Source organism: Oncorhynchus mykiss, chromosome 1 (genome assembly GCF_057628025.1).
Source record: "Oncorhynchus mykiss isolate SJ-2025 chromosome 1, ASM5762802v1, whole genome shotgun sequence".
Lineage (NCBI taxonomy): Eukaryota > Metazoa > Chordata > Actinopteri > Salmoniformes > Salmonidae > Oncorhynchus > Oncorhynchus mykiss.
In genome coordinates this window covers 13,291,130-13,314,821 of record NC_143022.1, presented here as the reverse complement: position 1 = coordinate 13,314,821, position 23,692 = coordinate 13,291,130, and the positions used below count along the sequence as shown (strand labels likewise).

Here is a 23,692-nt window from a genome sequence, read left to right as displayed (position 1 = left end):
GGCTGATTTTTTTGTGGAATATCTACATAGGCGTACAGAGGCCCATTACCAGCAACCATCACTCCTGTGTTCCAGTGGCACGTTTTGTTAGCTAATCCATGTTTATAATTTTAAAAGGCTAGTTGATCATTAGAAAACCCTTTTGCAATTATGTTAGCAAAGCTGAAAACTGTTGTGCTAATTAAAAAAGCGATAAAACTGGCCTTCTTTAGACTAGTTGAGTATCTGGAGCATCAGCATGTGTGGGTTCAAATACAGGCTCAAAATGGCCAGAAACAAAGACTTTTTCTGAAACTTGTCAGGCTATTCTTTGTCTCAGAAGTGAAGGCTATTCCATGCGAGAAATTGCCAAGAAACAGAAGATCTCGTACAACGCTGTGTACTGCTCCCATCACAGAACAGCACAAATGGGCTCTAGTTCCTCTCAAGTTCCTCTGTCCAGTGGCTGTGCTCTTTTGCCCATCTTAATATTTTCTATTTATTGGCCAGTCTGAGATGTGGATTTTTCTTTGCAACTCTGACTGGAAGGCCATCATCCCGGAGTCACCTCTTCACTGTTGACGTTGAGACTGGTGTTTTGCGGGTACTATTTAATGGAGCTGCCAGTTGAGGACTTGTGAGGCATCTGTTTCTCAAACTAGACACTCTAATGTACTTGCGCTAATGTCCTCTTGCTCAGTTGTGCACCGGGGCCTCCCTCTCCTCTTTCTATTCTGGTTAGAGACAGTTTGCCCTCCTCTGTGAAGTGAGTAGTACACAGCGTTTGCCAAGAAAGTGAATTTTGATGTGGAGAATCTGTTTAAAATGGACTCCAACCAAACACGATGTAATCTTTCTAAGACAGAGCGGGATGCAGTTGAATCACTGTCCAAAAATGAACAGATTGTGGTTAAAAAAAACAGACAAAGGTGGCGATACCGTAGTGTGGAGTAAAGACAAATATGTGACAGAAACCTACCGTCAATTAGACAATGATGAATTCTACCTTCAACCCTACAGACGACCTAAAAACTGAATTGAAAGGGATCCCCACAGAAGCTAAGGAGAATGGCTACATTTCAGACAATGAGTTCAAATGTCTTTTCAATGGCAGTCTGGCTTCTTTTTATCTTCTTCCAAAGGTGCACAAAAATCTTGAAAACCCCCAGGCAGACCAGTCATTAGCGGTAAGACCAGTCATTAGTGGTAAGACCAGTCATTAGTGGTAAGACCAGTCATTAGTGGTAAGACCAGTCATTAGTGGTAAGACCAGTCATTAGTGGTAAGACCAGTCATTAGTGGTAAGACCAGTCATTAGCGGTAAGACCAGTCATTAGCGGTAAGAACAGTCATTAGTGGTAAGACCAGTCATTAGCAGACAGACCAGTCATTAGCAGTAAGACCAGTCATTAGTGGTAAGACCAGTCATTAGCAGACAGACCAGTCATTAGCGGTAAGACCAGTCATTAGTGGTAAGACCAGTCATTAGCAGACAGACCAGTCATTAGCAGGCAGACCAGTCATTAGTGGTAAGACCAGTCATTAGCAGACAGACCAGTCATTAGTGGTAAGACCAGTCATTAGCAGACAGACCAGTCATTAGCAGACAGACCAGTCATTAGTGGTAATGAAAGTCTGACAGAACCCATCTCTACGTACATTGATTACTTTATTAAGCCTTTTCTGACGTCATTCCCAGCCTATCTTCAAGATACCACAGATGTGTTGAACAACATTAAGGAGTTGAACAATATAGGTACAGCTTCCTTTTTAGTCACCATGGATGTGGAGTCTCTATACACCACCATTGAGCATGAACAAGGTTTGGCAGCTATGCACCATTTCTTGAGAACCCGACCTGAGACTGAGATGCCTCCTACAGAATTCACTGTCTCACTGACTGAATGGACTCTTAATTATAACATCTTTATCTTTCAGGACCGTATTAAACAGGTCAAAGGATGTGCCATGGGAGCTACAGCCCTTCCTATGCTGGTTTGTACTTGGGTAAATGGGAAAATGACTTCATTTTGGATCCTTCTAATAACCATTTCTTTGACCGGATTATATGGTGGGGACCCTATATTGATGATGATTGCCTGTTTTGGTCCGGCTTAGAAGATGAACTTATTTCCTTCCACCAATACCTTAACAACATTAACCCTAACATCAAACTAACTATGGAGTACAGCAAGGGTAACATTCATTTTTTGGACCTCGACATTGGTAAAAATGACAAAGGTTGTTTGCACACATCAATCTTTAGGAAGCCTACAGATGGGAATACCATTCTGAGGGCAGACAGCTTCCACCCCAAAAGGCTAAAAGACAATATTACATATGGCCAATTCCAAAGAGTCTGCAGAATTTGTGATCAGGAAACAGACTACAGTGTCAAATCTGCAGAATCACTTCTTGAATCAGTGCTACAGTGTTCAGGTCCTGAAAGATGCAGGTATAAGGGCTGGATTACTTGACAGAGAGAACTTGTTGCGAAGGGGGGTGCCTCGTGATACATCAGAGAGTGTATTTTGTTCCAAGATACAGCACTGAAGCAGAGAACATTAAAATAATAATTAAAAATAATTGGGGAATCATCCAAAGTGATACGCTACTACGCCAAGTCTTTTCTGAGCCACCAGTCATAAGCTTTAAGAGATGTCCTACCTTAAATGACAAATTAGTCCACAGTTATCTTCCGGGTGACTCTTAAAAAACTTGTCTTGACCAAAAACCCAAGGGCTCTTTTGAATGTAACCAGTGCAACCATTACAACCATTGCAGTAATATTGCACAGAAGAAGAATTTTGTTGACACAGCTTCCAAATTGGAGTATTACGTCAAGCATTTCATTAACTGTAAAACCACTCATGTCATCTACAGATTGGAATGACCACAATGCAAGGTGTTCTACATTGGAAGGACAAAGAGACGCCTTCAAGACCGCTTAGCGGAACACAAGTACGCCATACGGGTAGGCAATGAAGACTACCCCATGGCAAGGCACTACAAGTCCTTACACCATGGCAAGGCACTACATGTCCTTACACCATGGCAACCCTGCCTCCCTACAAGCTATGGTATTGATCATATTCCGGCCTCTATTAGAAAAGGGGACCGTCTGAAACAGCTAAACCAAAGGGAAAGTTTTGGGATTTACAAACTACAGGCCACTAAATACCCTGGTTTAAATGAAGATATGGATTTACAAACTACAGGCCACTAAATACCCTGGTTTAAATTAAGATATGGATTTACACACTACAGGCCACTAAATACCCTGGTTTAAATGAAGATATGGATTTACAAACTACAGGCCACTAAATACCCTGGTTTAAATGAAGATATGGATTTACAAACTACAGGCCACTAAATACCCTGGTTTAAATGAAGATATGGATTTACACACTACAGGCCACTAAATACCCTGGTTTAAATGAAGATATGGATTTACAAACTACAGGCCACTAAATACCCTGGTTTAAATGAAGATATGGATTTACAAACTACAGGCCACTAAATACCCTGGTTTAAATGAAGATATGGATTTACAAACTACAGGCCACTAAATACCCTGGTTTAAATGAAGATATGGATTTACAAACTACAGGCCACTAAATACCCTGGTTTAAATGAAGATATGGATTTACAAACTACAGGCCACTAAATACCCTGGTTTAAATGAAGATATGGATTTACAAACTACAGGCCACTAAATACCCTGGTTTAAATGAAGATATGGATTTACAAACTACAGGCCACTAAATACCCTGGTTTAAATGAAGATATGGATTTCTCACCCTTCCTGTAGGGTTGTGATGGGACCATTTTCTGTCATCTAGTGGACTTTTTGCTCAATTGCCCTCAGCTATGTTTAGACTGTTGTTGTTCATGTTTTGTTGTATTCTAGTGTTCTATGGAATATATTTCTTTCTTATTCTTGACACTTCTCCCAGTCATATTTAAGGTTAGAACTACTTTTCTAAGTGTTCTGATACTTCTAGCTTGGAGTTGTATTTTTATGATAACATAGCTACAGTATTTCCCTTTTTAATGTGTGTATTATTGCTTACTAGGTGTGTCCAATCAATTTTGTAACCACTCCCTCTTCTAATTAGGGCTAATTGGATAAGCTGTTCAAAAGAGGACATTGTATTATTTCTTTGTACTCCCTGACGAAGGCCATGCAACCGAAACGCGTCAGATTTTTAAAACTTTGTTTCTACTGAACATGACATAAAGCCATTTTAATTAATTATTTGAAGAGTGCCTTGGTCCTCCTTTCTTTTTGATGACCAATTCACCCCTTTTACCAAAGAGCACCTTCTGTCTACCAAAATGTACTATTGTGTACCTTAGTAGCGCTTCCCTTCCTCCTATTTCAATTAGCATTTGGTAGCATTGCCTTTAAATTGTTTAACTTGGGTCAAACGTTTCGGGTAGCCTTCCACAAGCTTCCCACAATGAGTTGGATGAATTTTCCTCCTGGCAGAGCTGGTGTAACTGAGTACGGTTTGTAGGCCTCCATGCTCGCACAGTCTTTTTCAGTTCTGCCCACACATTTTCTATACGATTGAGGTCAGGCCTTTGTGACGGCCACTTCAATACCTTGACTTTGTTGTCCTTAAGCCATTTTGCCACAACTTTGTAAGTATGCTTGGGGTCATTGTCCATTTGGAAGACCCATTTGCGACCAAGCTTTAACTTCCTGACTGATATCTTGAGGTGTTGCTTCAATATATCCACATAATTTTCCTTCCTCATGAAGCCATCTATTTTGTGAAGTGCACCAGGCCCTCCTGTAGCAAAGCACACTCACAACATTATGCTGCCACCCCCGTGCTTCACAGTAGGGAGGGTGTTCTTTGGCTTGCAAGCCTCCCCTTTTTCCTCCAAACATAACGATGGTCATTATGGCAAAACAGTTCTATTTTTGTTTCATCAGAGCAGAGGACATGTCTCCCAAAAGTATGATATTTGTCCCCATGTGCAGTTGCAAACCGTATTCTGTTTTTTTTATGGCGGTTTTAAAGCAGTGGCTTCTTCCTTGCTGAGCGGACTTTCAGGTTATGTCGATATAGGACTCGTTTTCCTGTGGATATAGATACTTTTGTACATGTTTCCTCCAGCAACAATTCCCTCTGGGCATGTCTGGAGAATATACAGTATCTCATCATAACATCAAAGAATGTGATGAAAGCAGATGCTTTAGAAGCTGAGAAATTAGTTGGCGTGTGGAAAGAGTCTGACTTTCGGGAAATGGTACACTGAATTAAGACTGACAAAAGTATAAGGGGACAAGGTGAGACCCAGATGCAGACACAGGAGGCAGATGGTTCGAGTCCAAGATGTTTACTAACAATCCAAAAGGGGTAGGCAAGAGAACGGTCGTGGACAGGCAAAAGGTCAAAACCAGTTCAGAGTTCCAGAGGTACAGAATGGCAGGCAGGCTCGAGGTCAGGGCAGGCAGAATGGTCAGGCAGGCGGGAATGGAGTCCAGAAAAACAGGCAAAGGTCAAAACCAGGAGGACTAGTAAAAGAGAATAGAAAAGCAGGCGCACAGGAAATAACACGCTGGTTGACTTGAACATACAAGACGAACTGGCACAGAGAGACAGGAAACACAGCGATAAATACACCAGGGAAAATCAGCAACACCTGGAGGGGGTGGAGACAATCACAAGGAGGGGTGAAACAGATCAGGGTGTGACAACATGCCTTTTTTAGGCCCAATCACCATCTATCAAGGTAAGTTATTAAATGCAGTCTAGTTTGTAACATTCTCTATGAAATGGGAATTTGAAATTCTGTATAATTCAGTGTAGTGAGCTCTGAAATTATTGATTTATGTCCATTTTAAAGTGGATAAAATTCATAGTAGTATGATAAACTAATGAAAATATATTCTACATTTTCATACATGTTTTCAAAAGTTTGTTTACTTTTTAAATGTTCTAATATTAATGGACCAAAATACCAACAAATCTCAAAATTGATATGTACAGTTGAAGTCGGAAGTTTACATACACTTAGGTTGGTGTCATTAAAACTAGTTTTTCAACCACTCCACAAATTTCTTGTTAACAAACTATAGTTTTGGCAAGTCGGTTAGGACATCTACCTTTGTGCATGTGATTATTTCACTTACAATTACAATTCACTGTATCACAATGGGTCAGAAGTTTACATACACTAAGTTGACAGTGCCTTCAAACAGCTTGGAAAATTCCAGAAATTGATGTCATGGCTTTAGAAGCTTCTGATAGGCTAATTGACATAATTTGAGTCAATTGGAGGAGCACCTGTGGATGTATTTCAAGCCATACCTTCAAACTCAGTGACTCTTTGCTTGACATTATGGGAAAATCAAAAGAAACCAGCCAAGACCTCAGATAAAAAATTGTAGACCTCCAAAAGTCTGGTTCATCCTTGTGAGCAATTTCCAAACGCCTGAAGGTAGGTACCATGTTCATCTGTACAAACAATAGTACGCAAGTATAAACACCATGGGACCACGCAGCCGGCATACCGCTCAGGAAAGAGATGCGTTCTGTCTCCTAGTGTCACGCCCTGACCTTAGTTATCTTTGTTTTCTTTATTATTTTGGTTAGGTCAGGGTGTGACAACGGGTGCTTTGTTGTGTTTTGTCCTGTCTAGGTTTATTGTATGTTTATGGAGTTGTTTACTAGTCTAGGTGTTTTGTATGTCTATGGTTGCCTAGGTTGGTTCTCAATTAGAGGCAGCTGTTTATCGTTGTCTCTGATTGGGAACCATATTTAGGCAGCCATATTCTTTGGGTAATTCGTGGGTGATTGTCTATGTATTAGTTGCCTGTGTCTGCATTTTTTCTATATAGTTTCACGTTAGTTTTTGTTGTTTTTTGTATAGTTCATTCAGTGTTCTTCCTTCCTTAAAGAAGATGTATTCAAATCCTGCTGTGCCTTGGTCTCATCGCTATAACGAACGTGACACCTAGAGATGAACGTACTTTGGTGCGAAAAGTACAAATCAATCCTAGAACAACAGCTAAGGCCTTGTGAAGATGCTGGAGAAAACCGGTACAAAAGTATATTTTTCCACAGGAAAACGAGTCCTACATCGACATAACCTGGAAGTCAGCTCAGCAAGGAAGAAGCCACTGCTTCAAAACCGCCATAAAAAAACCAGAATACGGTTTGCAACTGCACATGGGAACAAAGATCGTACTTTTTGGAGAAATGTTCTGTGGTCTGATGAAATAAAAATAGAACTGTTTGGCCATAATGACCATCGTTATGTTTGGAGGAAAAAGGGGGAGGCTTGCATTCCGAAGAACACCATCCCAACCGTGAAGCACGGGGTGGCAGCATCATGTTGTGGGGGTGCTTTTCTGCAGGAGGGCCTGGTGCACTTCACAAAATAGATGGCATCATGAGGTAGGAAAATGATGTGGATATATTGAAACAACATCTCAAGACATCAGTCAGGAAGTTAAAGCTTGGTCGCAAATGGGTCTTCCAAATGGACAATAACCCCAACCATACTTACAAAGTTGTGGCAAAATGGCTTAAGGACAACAAAGTCAAGGTATTGGAGTGGCCGTCACAAAGCCCTGACCTCAATCCTATTGAAAATTTGTGGGTAGAACTGAAAAAGTGTGTGCGAGCAAGGATACTACAAACCGTACTCAGTTACACCAGCTCTTTCAGGAGGAATGGGCCAAAATTCACCCAACTTATTGTGGGAAGCTTGTGGAAGGCTACTCGAAACGTTTGACCCAAGTTAAACAATTTAAAGGCAATGCTACCAAATACTAATGCAACATTTTGATGCAACCTTTTCATTTCAGCTTGTGGTGCCTGGCCTTAATTCAATAGGGGCCTAGTTGTAAAGATTTGTCATTTAACTTTTACAACTACATCGGAGACACTGACGCCTTCCCGCCGGACAAGATACACACCTTCTTTGCCCGCTTCGAGGAAAACAGTGCTGCTGACGTGGACCAGCACAACATTAACACATTAGGACTGTGAGCTTTCGTTCTCCATGGTCGACGTGAGTAAGACGTGTTAACCCTCGCAAGGCTGCCGGCCCAGAACGCATCCCAAGCCGCTTCCTTAGAGCATGTGCAGACCAGCTAGCTGGAGTGTTTACGGACACATTCAATCTTTCCCTATCCCAGTCTGTTGTCCCCACTTGCTTCAAGATGTCCACCATTGTTCCTGTACCCAAGAAAGTAAAGGTGACTAAATGACTATCACCTTGTAGCACTCACTTCTGTTATCATGAAGTGCATTGAAAGGCTAGTCAAGGATCATATCACCTCCACCTTACTTGAAACCCTAGACCCACTCCAATTTGCATACCGCCCCAACAGATCCACAAATGACACAATCGCCATCTCATTGCACACTGCCCTATCCCTTCTGGACATGAGGAATACCTATGTAAGAATGATGTTCATCAACTTCAACACCATAGTGCCCTCTAAGCTCATCACTAAGCTCAGGGCCTTGGGTCTGAAACCCCACACTGTCCAACTGGTTCCTGGACTTCCTGATGGACCGACCCCAGATCAGGAGGGTAGGCAACAACACCTGCCTTATGCAGGGGCCAAACAAGGGTGTATGCTCAGTGCCTCCTGTACTCCCTGTTCACCCTTGACTGCGTGGCCATGCATGTCTCCAACTCAATCATCAAGTTTGCAGACGACACAACCGTGGTAAGGGGATTACCAACAATGACAAGACAGCCTACGGGGAGGAGGTGATGGCCCTGACGGAGTGGTGCCAGGAAAATAACCTCTCCCTCAGGTTTTACTGGTAAAGGCGTAGGAGGCTTCCCCGACTATTTATTTGGCTGGTACGGACGCGGTACCGGACCATAACGCCTTACTTTCACTTTTGCGCCAACTCGTAATGAATGTTTCCTGTCATATTTTCACCCTTTCTGTTTTGATATTGTTAATAAAATGCACTTGGTACAAAGGGAGTGGGCAGCAACACTTAGGATAAAGATTAGTTTCTCACTCATTTTACATTGACATCTTTAGTAATTTAAGTGTTCAGTGCCTTGCTCAAGGGCACATTGCCACCCTACTTCTCCCAACATGAACTTTTGATCAGCACTAAGAACCTTTGGTATCTAGTACGAGCATTTGAATCAGTAAGGATGTTGTGATTAACTTCAAGGTTCTCCCAGAGCATTATTATAGGGATAATCCAGAATGGATGGACCTGGACCCATAGAGATAAATTATTTTGTAAACCATTGATATTGAACATACATACCTGTACAGTATGAATCTCTATGCCTGGACCTAATATTAAAAGAACCTAATGGACTACACAGAACCATTTCCTATGCATACCACCATCTCATTGTGTCCTATCCCTGCTTCTCGGTCAGAGGTTAAGGTCTGGACAATTCTCGGACCTACAGTAGATATGCTAATTCTAGACTTACGGGAGAATGGGGAGTGTGCTTCCCATCCGTTCTGAGTAGGAAGCCATTTCTGTTTGTTTCGTTACTAGGTACACAGTAGTAATACAAGTGAATGTGTTATGTTTTAGGCCTATGCTCTACTCCTCCCCTACAGCCCATCTCATAATGAAACTGTGGTGAGGCAGGAGTTAATGTAATTCCTGTCTTTCTGAAGAATCGCTTATCTAGCCAGCCACCTTAGTATAATAACATTACGCAATGTAGCTGCCAGTAAAAAGTTGACCTTCCGGGCAGTGGGTAGGCAAGAGAGGAAGAGGGATGAAGATCCATGGGATATCCTGAGTGACTGGAATACTGTAAAAAAAGAAATATATTAAGAAAGTTGATGGCATCTCCCAAAAAGGACACAACAACAGAAGTGCTAATGCATAGGTGCTCTTTTATTAATTCTAATGTTTTTTCTTAGTTTAACTGAAATACTGTATTTGGCGTAGTTTGAACAGACTTCCAACTCTAGTCATTACAGCCTTTGTCTCAATTGCACATCCAAAGAGAGGTTTGACAAAAGCATTTATATTGGAATAGCATTTAGTTGACTATGACATCTGAAAACCTTAACACTTTTGTCTTCATTTTGTCCTTGCCACGAAAGCCACACTGGTGTCAGATTTGGACTAATGCATTACATCATGTCTCATTATGCACTAGCTAGGTTTAATAAGAGAGATATGGGGGTACTGGTTTCTATCTTATGTACACTGATTTATAGTGAGCGTCAACAGGAGATGTCCCTATCGACTCCACTCCCCTGCCTCCTCTCCTTTGCATCATGCACACATCACTACTAATAGGATCCTTACTGAAGCCTGCATGTGGTCCTTGCCTTGACCCCGACACAGACCAACCAGACCAGAGTAAAAACAGTGCCGGTGTCTCACATCATGTCAGATCGTTGTAATGTATGTGGAAGTACAGTGTTGGAAGGTAAACGATAGCTAACCAACATGGCTATTCTGATTTCAAAATATACTAGCACACTGGATTGAATTAGTTGTCATCTAGAATGGGATATTTTTGGCATTGTAAACAAATTGACTAAACCAACTGAAATTCTTAAACTGTACATCTTAGGTCTTTCCGGCTAGTCTAGTTAAATTAGACTACAAACACGACTTTTCATGGACAAATAGACAAGAGAAAAAAGTTACATTGATCCACCCCTTTAAGGTTAGGGTTCCCGCTCGGCTATATTTCCATGTTACAGCGCTTGTTTCCGGCAAACAGAAGGGAGATCGAGTGGACTACCTGTGCTAATTAGCTATCTGCATCTCCGAACACCTGTGTGTAAATGGAAGACAGCCGCCACAAATGTGTTGTCACTGAGAAATACTGTCGTCTGTAATCAATCAAATTCAATCAAATGTATTTATAAAGCCCTTCTTACACCAGCTGATGTCACAAAGTGCTGTACAGAAACCCAGTCTAAACCCCCACACAGCAAGCAATGCAGGTGCAGAAGCACCTAACTGTGTTAAAACCAGTAAAACCGTGTGTATTTTGAATTTGTGAAATTATTTTGATGTGATATGAAAGTAAAGGGATTTTTGTTTCTAGAACTGTAACACAATGGAGAATCGATTCACGTTTAGATGGAGTGTTTGGCTGTTTTGGCTTCCAGAGCCAATTCACCTTTAAACAGAACATGTAAGGTCCTTGAACTAAAAGGAGAAACGTTAGGCTCCTTTAGTCCATTACTAGGCTTCTCCTGGCAACATTAATACATTTATGAAATAACCTGGCATCTCATTAGGCCTTTTCATTTATATTACAAATCTCACACGGAGACATAAAGGACCTTCATATAGAGTGAAACAACACAACAGAACTAGTCAGACAGAAGAACCATCCACTCTTTCAGTTTATGGAAAGAATACACCCACAGACAACATAGAAATAAGGTAATGTCTATTGGTGCATTTTACCATACAAGAGCAGTTTAACCCCTAGTTAGTCTCCAGCAAATTACATGAAATAATGATCTTATCATTGTGTGATGTGTGTGTGAAAAGAACTGGCTTAGTGTGATTTGGTTTCAATACACATTGTTTCAAATGGCATGAGAAACATGGGCCTACTGTCACATGACAAACAACTGACAGGTTGTTCACTGAAAGGACCAGGAATCAGTAGTGTTTCTGAGTGTTTTATTGAAGCGGCCTTAAATAGACTCTGCACTAAAATGGACGCCAAGTGCGGATCGTTTCAGTTCTCGCCTGTTACATGTGTATGGGATTTCCAATAGCTAACCCTGGTCATGGAGAGAGAGAAATGCAGACATTTGATGATTTGCAAAAGCATTTGATGCTGATGCAAGTACAGTATTATGTTTTAATTTACAACTGATTATTATACACTGAGTGGACAAAATATTTGGACCACATGCTCTTTCCATGACATAGCCTGACCAGGTGAAAGCTATGAGCCCTTATTGATGGCACCTGTTAAATCCACTTCAATCAGTGTAGGTGAAGGGTAGGAGACAGATTAAATAAGGATTTTAAAGCCTTGAGACAATTGAGACATGGATAGTGTATGTGTGCCATTCAGAGGGTGAATGGGCAATACCAATATTGAAGTGTCTTTGAACGGGGTATGGTAGTAGGTTATAAGTGTCTTTGAACGGGGTATGGTAGTAGGTTATAAGTGTCTTTGAACAGGCTATGGTAGTAGATTATAAGTGTCTTTGAACGGGGTATGGTAGTAGGTTATAAGTGTCTTTGAATGGGGTATGGTAGTAGGTTATAAGTGTCTTTGAATGGGGTATGGTAGTAGATTATAAGTGTCTTTGAACGGGGTATGGTAGTAGGTTATAAGTGCCTTTGAACGGGGTATGGTAGTAGGTTATAAGTGTCTTTGAACAGGCTATGGTAGTAGGTTATAAGTGCCTTTGAACAGGCTATGGTAGTAGATTATAAGTGTCTTTGAATGGGGTATGGTAGTAGGTTATAAGTGTCTTTGAACGGGGTATGGTAGTAGGTTATAAGTGCCTTTGAATGGGGTATGGTAGTAGATTATAAGTGTCTTTGAATGGGGTATGGTAGTAGGTTATAAGTGCCTTTGAACGGGCTATGGTAGTAGATTATAAGTGTCTTTGAATGGGGTATGGTAGTAGGTTATAAGTGTCTTTGAACGGGGTATGGTAGTAGGTTATAAGTGCCTTTGAATGGGGTATGGTAGTAGATTATAAGTGTCTTTGAATGGGGTATGGTAGTAGATTATAAGTGCCTTTGAACGGGGTATGGTAGTAGGTTATAAGTGTCTTTGAACAGGCTATGGTAGTAGGTTATAAGTGCCTTTGAACAGGCTATGGTAGTAGATTATAAGTGTCTTTGAATGGGGTATGGTAGTAGGTTATAAGTGTCTTTGAACAGGCTATGGTAGTAGGTTATAAGTGCCTTTGAATGGGGTATGGTAGTAGATTATAAGTGTCTTTGAACGGGGTATGGTAGTAGGTTATAAGTGTCTTTGAACGGGGTATGGTAGTAGGTTATAAGTGTCTTTGAATGGGGTATGGTAGTAGGTTATAAGTGTCTTTGAATGGGGTATGGTAGTAGATTATAAGTGTCTTTGAACGGGGTATGGTAGTAGATTATAAGTGTCTTTGAACAGGCTATGGTAGTAGGTTATAAGTGCCTTTGAACAGGCTATGGTAGTAGATTATAAGTGTCTTTGAATGGGGTATGGTAGTAGGTTATAAGTGCCTTTGAACGGGGTATGGTAGTAGATTATAAGTGTCTTTGAACAGGCTATGGTAGTAGGTTATAAGTGCCTTTGAACAGGCTATGGTAGTAGATTATAAGTGTCTTTGAATGGGGTATGGTAGTAGGTTATAAGTGCCTTTGAACGGGATATGGTAGTAGATTATAAGTGTCTTTGAACAGGCTATGGTAGTAGGTTATAAGTGCCTTTGAACAGGCTATGGTAGTAGATTATAAGTGTCTTTGAATGGGGTATGGTAGTAGGTTATAAGTGCCTTTGAACGGGGTATGGTAGTAGATTATAAGTGTCTTTGAACGGGGTATGGTAGTAGATTATAAGTGTCTTTGAACGGGGTATGGTAGTAGGTTATAAGTGCCTTTGAACAGGCTATGGTAGTAGAATATAAGTGTCTTTGAACGGGGTATGGTAGTAGGTTATAAGTGTCTTTGAACGGGGTATGGTAGTAGATTATAAGTGTCTTTGAACGGGGTATGGTAGTAGATTATAAGTGTCTTTGAATGGGGTATGGTAGTAGATTATAAGTGTCTTTGAACGGGGTATGGTAGTAGGTTATAAGTGTCTTTGAACGGGGTATGGTAGTAGATTATAAGTATCTTTGAACAGGCTATGGTAGTAGGTTATAAGTGTCTTTGAATGGGGTATGGTAGTAGATTATAAGTGTCTTTGAACGGGGTATGGTAGTAGATTATAAGTGTCTTTGAACGGGGTATGGTAGTAGGTTATAAGTGCCTTTGAACAGGCTATGGTAGTAGATTATAGGGTAGGAGACAGATTAAATAAGGATTTTAAAGCCTTGAGACAATTGAGACATGGATAGTGTATGTGTGCCATTCAGAGGGTGAATGGGCAATACCAATATTGAAGTGTCTTTGAACGGGGTATGGTAGTAGGTTATAAGTGTCTTTGAACAGGCTATGGTAGTAGGTTATAAGTGCCTTTGAACAGGCTATGGTAGTAGATTATAAGTGTCTTTGAATGGGGTATGGTAGTAGGTTATAAGTGTCTTTGAACGGGGTATGGTAGTAGGTTATAAGTGCCTTTGAATGGGGTATGGTAGTAGATTATAAGTGTCTTTGAATGGGGTATGGTAGTAGATTATAAGTGCCTTTGAACGGGGTATGGTAGTAGGTTATAAGTGTCTTTGAACAGGCTATGGTAGTAGGTTATAAGTGCCTTTGAACAGGCTATGGTAGTAGATTATAAGTGTCTTTGAATGGGGTATGGTAGTAGGTTATAAGTGTCTTTGAACAGGCTATGGTAGTAGGTTATAAGTGCCTTTGAATGGGGTATGGTAGTAGATTATAAGTGTCTTTGAACGGGGTATGGTAGTAGGTTATAAGTGTCTTTGAACGGGGTATGGTAGTAGGTTATAAGTGTCTTTGAATGGGGTATGGTAGTAGGTTATAAGTGTCTTTGAATGGGGTATGGTAGTAGATTATAAGTGTCTTTGAACGGGGTATGGTAGTAGATTATAAGTGTCTTTGAACAGGCTATGGTAGTAGGTTATAAGTGCCTTTGAACAGGCTATGGTAGTAGATTATAAGTGTCTTTGAATGGGGTATGGTAGTAGGTTATAAGTGCCTTTGAACGGGGTATGGTAGTAGATTATAAGTGTCTTTGAACAGGCTATGGTAGTAGGTTATAAGTGCCTTTGAACAGGCTATGGTAGTAGATTATAAGTGTCTTTGAATGGGGTATGGTAGTAGGTTATAAGTGCCTTTGAACGGGGTATGGTAGTAGATTATAAGTGTCTTTGAACAGGCTATGGTAGTAGGTTATAAGTGCCTTTGAACAGGCTATGGTAGTAGGTTATAAGTGCCTTTGAACAGGCTATGGTAGTAGATTATAAGTGTCTTTGAATGGGGTATGGTAGTAGGTTATAAGTGTCTTTGAACAGGCTATGGTAGTAGGTTATAAGTGCCTTTGAATGGGGTATGGTAGTAGATTATAAGTGTCTTTGAACGGGGTATGGTAGTAGGTTATAAGTGTCTTTGAACGGGGTATGGTAGTAGGTTATAAGTGTCTTTGAATGGGGTATGGTAGTAGGTTATAAGTGTCTTTGAATGGGGTATGGTAGTAGATTATAAGTGTCTTTGAACGGGGTATGGTAGTAGATTATAAGTGTCTTTGAACAGGCTATGGTAGTAGGTTATAAGTGCCTTTGAACAGGCTATGGTAGTAGATTATAAGTGTCTTTGAATGGGGTATGGTAGTAGGTTATAAGTGCCTTTGAACGGGGTATGGTAGTAGATTATAAGTGTCTTTGAACAGGCTATGGTAGTAGGTTATAAGTGCCTTTGAACAGGCTATGGTAGTAGATTATAAGTGTCTTTGAATGGGGTATGGTAGTAGGTTATAAGTGCCTTTGAACGGGGTATGGTAGTAGATTATAAGTGTCTTTGAACAGGCTATGGTAGTAGGTTATAAGTGCCTTTGAACAGGCTATGGTAGTAGATTATAAGTGTCTTTGAATGGGGTATGGTAGTAGGTTATAAGTGCCTTTGAACGGGGTATGGTAGTAGATTATAAGTGTCTTTGAACGGGGTATGGTAGTAGATTATAAGTGTCTTTGAACGGGGTATGGTAGTAGGTTATAAGTGCCTTTGAACAGGCTATGGTAGTAGATTATAAGTGTCTTTGAACGGGGTATGGTAGTAGGTTATAAGTGTCTTTGAACGGGGTATGGTAGTAGATTATAAGTGTCTTTGAACGGGGTATGGTAGTAGATTATAAGTGTCTTTGAATGGGGTATGGTAGTAGATTATAAGTGTCTTTGAACGGGGTATGGTAGTAGGTTATAAGTGTCTTTGAACGGGGTATGGTAGTAGATTATAAGTATCTTTGAACAGGCTATGGTAGTAGGTTATAAGTGTCTTTGAATGGGGTATGGTAGTAGATTATAAGTGTCTTTGAACGGGGTATGGTAGTAGATTATAAGTGTCTTTGAACGGGGTATGGTAGTAGGTTATAAGTGCCTTTGAACAGGCTATGGTAGTAGATTATAAGTGTCTTTGAACGGGGTATGGTAGTAGGTTATAAGTGTCTTTGAACGGGGTATGGTAGTAGATTATAAGTGTCTTTGAACGGGGTATGGTAGTAGATTATAAGTGTCTTTGAATGGGGTATGGTAGTAGATTATAAGTGTCTTTGAACGGGGTATGGTAGTAGGTTATAAGTGTCTTTGAACGGGGTATGGTAGTAGATTATAAGTGTCTTTGAATGGGGTATGGTAGTAGATTATAAGTGTCTTTGAACGGGGTATGGTAGTAGATTATAAGTGTCTTTGAACAGGCTATGGTAGTAGGTTATAAGTGCCTTTGAACGGGGTATGGTAGTAGATTATAAGTGTCTTTGAACGGGGTATGGTAGTAGATTATAAGTGTCTTTGAACGGGGTATGGTAGTAGGTTATAAGTGCCTTTGAACGGGGTATGGTAGTAGGTTATAAGTGCCTTTGAATGGGGTATGGTAGTAGGTTATAAGTGTCTTTGAACGGGGTATGGTAGTAGGTTATAAGTGTCTTTGAACGGGCTATGGTAGTAGGTTATAAGTGTCTTTGAACGGGGTATGGTAGTAGGTTATAAGTGTCTTTGAACGGGGTATGGTAGTAGATTATAAGTGACTTTGAACGGGGTATGGTAGTAGGTTATAAGTGCCTTTGAACGGGGTATGGTAGTAGATTATAAGTGTCTTTGAACGGGGTATGGTAGTAGGTTATAAGTGTCTTTGAACAGGCTATGGTAGTAGGTTATAAGTGCCTTTGAACGGGGTATGGTAGTAGGTTATAAGTGCCTTTGAACGGGGTATGGTAGTAGGTTATAAGTGTCTTTGAACAGGCTATGGTAGTAGGTTATAAGTGCCTTTGAACGGGGTATGGTAGTAGGTTATAAGTGTCTTTGAACGGGGTATGGTAGTAGATTATAAGTGTCTTTGAACGGGGTATGGTAGTAGGTTATAAGTGTCTTTGAACAGGCTATGGTAGTAGATTATAAGTGCCTTTGAACGGGGTATGGTAGTAGATTATAAGTGTCTTTGAACGGGGTATGGTAGTAGATTATAAGTGTCTTTGAACGGGGTATGGTAGTAGGTTATAAGTGTCTTTGAACGGGGTATGGTAGTAGGTTATAAGTGTCTTTGAACAGGCTATGGTAGTAGGTTATAAGTGCCTTTGAACAGGCTATGGTAGTAGATTATAAGTGTCTTTGAATGGGGTATGGTAGTAGGTTATAAGTGTCTTTGAACAGGCTATGGTAGTAGATTATAAGTGTCTTTGAACAGGCTATGGTAGTAGATTATAAGTGTCTTTGAACAGGCTATGGTAGTAGGTTATAAGTGTCTTTGAACAGGCTATGGTAGTAGGTTATAAGTGTCTTTGAACAGGCTATGGTAGTAGGTTATAAGTGTCTTTGAACAGGCTATGGTAGTAGGTTATAAGTGTCTTTGAATGGGGTATGGTAGTAGGTTATAAGTGTCTTTGAACAGGCTATGGTAGTAGATTATAAGTGTCTTTGAACAGGCTATGGTAGGTTATAAGTGTCTTTGAACGGGGTATGGTAGTAGGTTATAAGTGCCTTTGAACGGGGTATGGTAGTAGGTTATAAGTGCCTTTGAATGGGGTATGGTAGTAGGTTATAAGTGCCTTTGAATGGGGTATGGTAGTAGGTTATAAGTGCCTTTGAACAGGCTATGGTAGTAGGTTATAAGTGCCTTTGAACGGGGTATGGTAGTAGGTTATAAGTGCCTTTGAACGGGGTATGGTAGTAGGTTATAAGTGCCTTTGAACAGGCTATGGTAGTAGGTTATAAGTGCCTTTGAACGGGGTATGGTAGTAGATTATAAGTGTCTTTGAATGGGGTATGGTAGTAGATTATAAGTGTCTTTGAATGGGGTATGGTAGTAGATTATAAGTGTCTTTGAACGGGGTATGGTAGTAGGTTATAAGTGTCTTTGAACGGGGTATGGTAGTAGGTTATAGAAACCTGAAAGAGTCAAATAGAAGAAAAGCAAGAGAAACTGTAAAAAGTACATAATTTGAAGGCTGTAAAACACAACACACATTCAGTAGTATCTTTATCTAATGAAGTATCTTTATGCAAATTCATCTTGACAATAATAACAGCAGATTTATGACAAGTTTACCATATATAGCACATGATCAAGTACTAAATTAAGGGAATATTGCAGTACAGTAGACTCTAAAGTGCACGTTTCAAATGTACAAATTTGAAGAAATTTGAAGAAATAAAGTTTCTTGTCATGTGCAATCTGTGCCATAGGTGAACCATACATTCCCTTGGTGAAAAGTGAAAATCATTTAAATGGAAGGTATATTCTAATCTGTTGGCCACAACAGAACACAATCAGACACAGTTCAATCAAGCTGATATTTATGGAAGCTTACTCTGCAGTAGAGTTGCACAGTTCCAGTAACATTACCAGAATTCCTAGCTTGCCCAGAAGCCCTTGTTAGGGGATTCCAGATTTCCTGCTTATTCCCATCTGTACATTTTGAGAGTCATAGGATTACTACTCTGCAGCACTGTACATTGGTGATGGTATATAATGAAATGGTAGCTACATTGGCGATATTTGAAAATTCCTTTAGTGGAGGCACTTGACATGAGGTTGAAAACAGAGATATGGCAGGTGTTGCACATCATGACCACAGCCAACCGTCTTCACACATCCAAACACAATTCATTAGAAAAATACTTTCATGGAGCACACAGACCTCCCAAATGAACTCTCACAATCATAATGTAGGCGAGTCACACACAGTAGAGTACTTGAGTAACTTCACATATTCTGCTCTACTGTAGTCCTTCAGTGTGAGTAGTAGGCTCTCTGGTTTAAGCCTCAACGAATTGAGCTTCTTAGGGCGTCCTCTAGGCATAGTGTGGCCCATTAAACATAGTGGGTGCCAGGCCTGGTGCCAGGAATGACTTTGGGTTGGGTGAAGGATGAGACTGAGCGTGAGCCCTGGGGACAACTCCACAGATACCTGCAGCCCAGGAGAAATCCGCCCACCACAGAGCAGATACCTGCACCCCAGCTCACCAGCACAGCGTTGCCAAACTCAAACCTATCGGTTTAAAAAAGAAACACAAAATAACACACCCCGTCAACACCACAGAATGTAGTCCACATCAGCTGCAAAACACAGATGATAAACTGGGTGGTTCGAGCCCTGAATTCTGATTGACTGACAGCCGTGGTATATCAGACCATATACCACGGGTCTGACAAATGTATTTTTACTGTTCTAATTACGGTGGTAACCAGTTTATAATAGCAGTAAGGCTCCTCGGGGGGTTGTGGTATATAGCCAATATACCACGGCTAAGGGCTGTATCTAGACACTCCACAATGCGTTGCGTCGTGCCTAAGAACAGCCCTTAGCCGTGGTATATTGGACATAGACTAGACCCCCTCGTCCCTTATTGCTTAAATAAACTAAACTTAAACTTAAATAAACTAAAAATAAACTTCAAAATGTAAATAACAATTTTATATAAATTGCACTACAGCCAGGTGTAGTTTCTTAGCTTGTACAACAAATTGCACCCTATTCCCTATTTTGTCCCCTTCTTTTGACTAGATCCACCCTATGGGTCCTTGGTCAAAGGTAGTGCATTCATAAGGCTCAGCCTAAAGACTATTACAATTCTTAACACACAGAGTTGTGGATGATTCTGCTACCGTGCTACTCGACAGTACCTGTTATGTAAGGAAGTAGGTGAGTCTGAGAATACAAAGGACCGGATGATGGCGTTGGCAAACCAGGAGGTTACAGATATGGCCAGAACACCTACAGAGAAGAGCAATATTAGAACATCTTATTACACACTATTTCATATCAGCTTCTCTCACTCAACCTAGAGTTAAAACTATCAGCATTTTCAGTGGTAAAAGCAGCATTTTGGGCTATGGTACAGAGCTGTACGCTATGTTATGTAGTATCAGATGGGACCATTTTTGGCATTTCACAATGTAGCATTTACTGTTCAGAGCTAAATCAATAAAAAACAACTTTCATTACTGATATGATAATGTAGCCGACTGTACCTGCAATGATGAAGAGGAATCCTCCAACAATGGCTACTCTATCCTTCTGCTTTTCATCCTCCTCCAGGCACCGAGTGCATCTCATCCCCAGCGTGGCTACCATCACCCCAATGGCTGACAACAGGACACTGAGGATCATCACCACTCGGGTGGTCAGAATCTCCGCTATACGCACAGGGCAAATGTCAAAGGCCAACGCATACTCTCAACACTCAGTCGGACATACACTAAGATTGAATATGGCTACATTGAACACATCCATATCAAAATCACAAGTCATTGTGAAACTTACTGAGAGAAAGAACATAGACACTGGAACAGTGTGTGAACAAGTATGATTTGTAATAATAAATGGTTGTAGTCATCTGTTTCAATTATCAACATGTATTGTGTATTATTAGGCTTATTTGTATATTTTCATTGTAATCGGACATCAACAAGTAGCCTACCATTATATTCAGCTATATTGTGCCTGCTCTGAAGGTGAGTGACCACTAGTGATCGAATAGTGGGTGATGATGGCAGACACTAAGGAAAACTTACCTGGCAGGTGAAAGAGTGACTTGTAATTGACGCACATCGTGTGTCTTGTGGCGTCGACGGTGCATGACATCCATAAGCCCAGGTACGTTTCCTTTGATGTTACCGTGCTCTCTGTGTAAGAGTGCCTTTTCCACTCCACCATAGTGGTGGCAATCACTGAGCCAACAAGACCGATCAAAGCAAGAGCATAACCGGGAAGTTGAACCGCAGAGCTCGTCATGGTATTCCGATGATATGGTATGGTAGAGATGATGTTTGATAATAAAGGCTACTAAAATGGGAGTTGATGAAAAAAGACAAAAGACATGAACAGTGGAAAATCTAATCTTTAAATTGTTGAAATGTCCTTGATTCGCAATGTCTGTTAAATCTATTGAAGCAAACCGAACTCCGTTAAAGTCTAATTCCTGCCGCGTTGTGGACCGTTATCTCGTACTCTCAGCGTTGCGCCTGTGTTCAGTGAGTAGTGCATCCACTCTTGGCTATTTAAACCGTCTGCGGGACAATTCTCGAGCGCATACTAGTGGTTATACATAGATCGATTACTATGAAAAGCTCAGCACTTTCTCATAATGGGTGTGATAGTCTTTTCCTCTATCATTCATGCCCTGTTTAATTATGTTTTAAAGAACTACGTGAAAATCAACTGAGACAAATTTATTCTACGGCACAAAACTAAAGCTGTGATGTGTATTAATCTGCTATAGTCACTCACATCCTACTTGTGATAATTGTGTTTTATTAATTTCATTACAATATATTCACATTAGATGGCCTTCCACATAATTTATATGTATGTATATGTATGAGCTGTTAAATGAGTTTGCTTATCATTCCTTTTTTCCAACCCATATGAAAATCAAACCCTTGGTGATTTTTCCCCAGTTTGACACAAAATCCAAACCAGTTTTAAATCCAACCAATGCAGTTGATTTTAGGCCTATGTAATGGGCTTACATTTTCAGGATTGTCAGGTTTTGTATGCAATTTGTATTTAAAACTAACGTAAACTCACCCCATTCCATACAAATGTGCGCAACCGCAACATTCAAACGAGGCTACAAAGAAAACTAATGGGACTGTAGCAACTGTGTTGACGTCAAAATCTGGGTGTGAACTAGGTTTCTGTTAAAGCGTTGATCGACATGGTAATGGCTCTATAGTATTGGAGAAAAGTTGAAAAAACTGACCCTCCGTTACATCTTGACGTGTCATGTCGTAACGTACAGCATGCATAAAGCAACTATTTCTGTCTTACAATCTCTCTCCACCAGGTGTAGCACTTCTATCATCCTTTAAAAACAAGAAATGGACAGTGACAGGGGTAAGGGGGGATACCTAGTAATTTTTTTCGTCATCATTACATGTGATTATCATTCTCAAAGCCACTGTTTACTTCTAAGATCACTTTAGCACCGTTATTCAAATACGACACAAACCTTCAAATAGGTATGTAATGACACAATATATAAACCATTTATAGTGTTTTATTTACATTTTAGAGGCGATAAGATGATGTTGGACAGACCGAGTGAAAAAAGCTATTTTCCCACACAACATCTCTCCTTCTCACTATCACGCAATAGTTTCGCTTCCCCACCCGCGATTTTTAAAAAGACCCGACGGGGCTCATTGCCTTCTTGAATTATGCAGAAATGGGCAGCGTTCAGGTCATGTAATTGATTCTGTTGGAAAGGGGAGAAATTGTGCTTTACAATGGTATTGACATTACAGTTGATCTGGAAGTATGACGTTTTGGGGGCGCTAAGATAAGGGCAATTGCACAGACCCAGGCGACGTATGAGTTTAAGTGAGTTTACGTTAGCCATGTTTACTGTATTTAAATGTTTCACAAACACATACTAAACACAGTTTATGTTTACATACAATGCATTCAGAAAGTATTCAGACCCCTTGACTTTTTCCATATTTTGTTACGTTACAGCCTTATTCTAAAATGTATTAAATCGTCTCCCCACCCTCATCAATCTACACACAATACCCCATAATGACATAGCAAAAACCTTTTGTAATGAACTTTTGCAAAATGTTATATATATATATATATAAAACCTGAAACATCACATTTACATACAGTGCATTCGGAAAGTATTCAGACACCTTGACTTTTTCCACATTTTGTTACGTTACAGCCTTATTCGAAAATGTACAAATCTACACACAATACCCCATAATGACAAAGTGAAAACAGGTTTTTAGAATTTTTTGCAAATGAATAAAAAACATAAAACATAAATACCTTATTTACATAAGTATTCAGACCCTTTGCTATGGGACACAAAATTGAGCTCAGGTGCACCCAGGTGCATCCATTGATCATCCTTGAGATGTTTCTACAACTGTGGTAAATTCAATTGATTGGACATGATTTGGAAAGGCACAAACCTGTGTATATAAGGTCCCACAGTTGACAGTGCACGTCAGAGCAAAAACCAAGCCATGAGGTCGGAGGATTTGTCCATGGAGCTCCTAGACAGGATTGTGTCAAGGCACAGATCTGGGGAAGGGAACTAAAATGTCTGCAGCATTGAAGGTCCCAAAGAACACAGTGCTTTCCATCATTCTTAAATTAGAAGAAGTTTGGAACCACCAAAACTCTTCCTAGAGCTGGCCTTCCGGCCAAACTGAGCAATCGGAGGAGAATGGCCTTGGTCAGGGAGGTGACCAAGAACCCGATGGTCACTCTGATAGAGTTCCTCTGTGGAGATGGGAGAACCTTCCAGAAGGACAACCAACTCGTCAGCACTCCACCAATCAGTCCTTTATGGCAGAGTGACGAGACGAAAGTCACTCCTCAGTAAAAGGCACCTGACAGTCCGCATGGAGTTTGCCAAAAAAGCGCCTAAAGACTCTCAGAGCATGAGAAACACGATTCTCTGGTC

General features: G+C 40.5%; 1 protein-coding gene across 1 annotated transcript; it reads right to left on the bottom strand.

The window, feature by feature from the left end:
• Positions 1 to 18,250: 18,250 nt before the first annotated feature.
• On the bottom strand, positions 18,251 to 22,030 carry LOC110534540 (claudin-1). The gene is made up of 4 exons (XM_021619544.3): positions 20,790 to 22,030; positions 20,247 to 20,411; positions 19,899 to 19,989; positions 18,251 to 19,263 (listed from the first exon to the last, which is right to left on the bottom strand). The coding sequence occupies exons 1-4, from the start codon at positions 21,007 to 21,009 to the stop codon at positions 19,086 to 19,088; spliced, it is 654 nt and encodes a 217-aa protein (XP_021475219.3). The 5' UTR covers positions 21,010 to 22,030; the 3' UTR covers positions 18,251 to 19,085.
• Between the last annotated feature and the right edge of the window lie 1,662 nt (positions 22,031 to 23,692).

Coding starts and splice junctions, on each gene's coding strand:
- LOC110534540 (XM_021619544.3), bottom strand. CDS start 21,009: ATGACGAGCTCTGCGGTTCAACTTCCCGGTTATGCTCTTGCTTTGATC. Junction 20,412..20,789: donor GTCACTCTTTCACCTGCCAG/GTAAGTTTTCCT, acceptor CTGTGCGTATAG/CGGAGATTCTGACCACCCGA. Junction 19,264..19,898: donor CCTACTTCCTTACATAACAG/GTACTGTCGAGT, acceptor TTAAACCGATAG/GTTTGAGTTTGGCAACGCTG.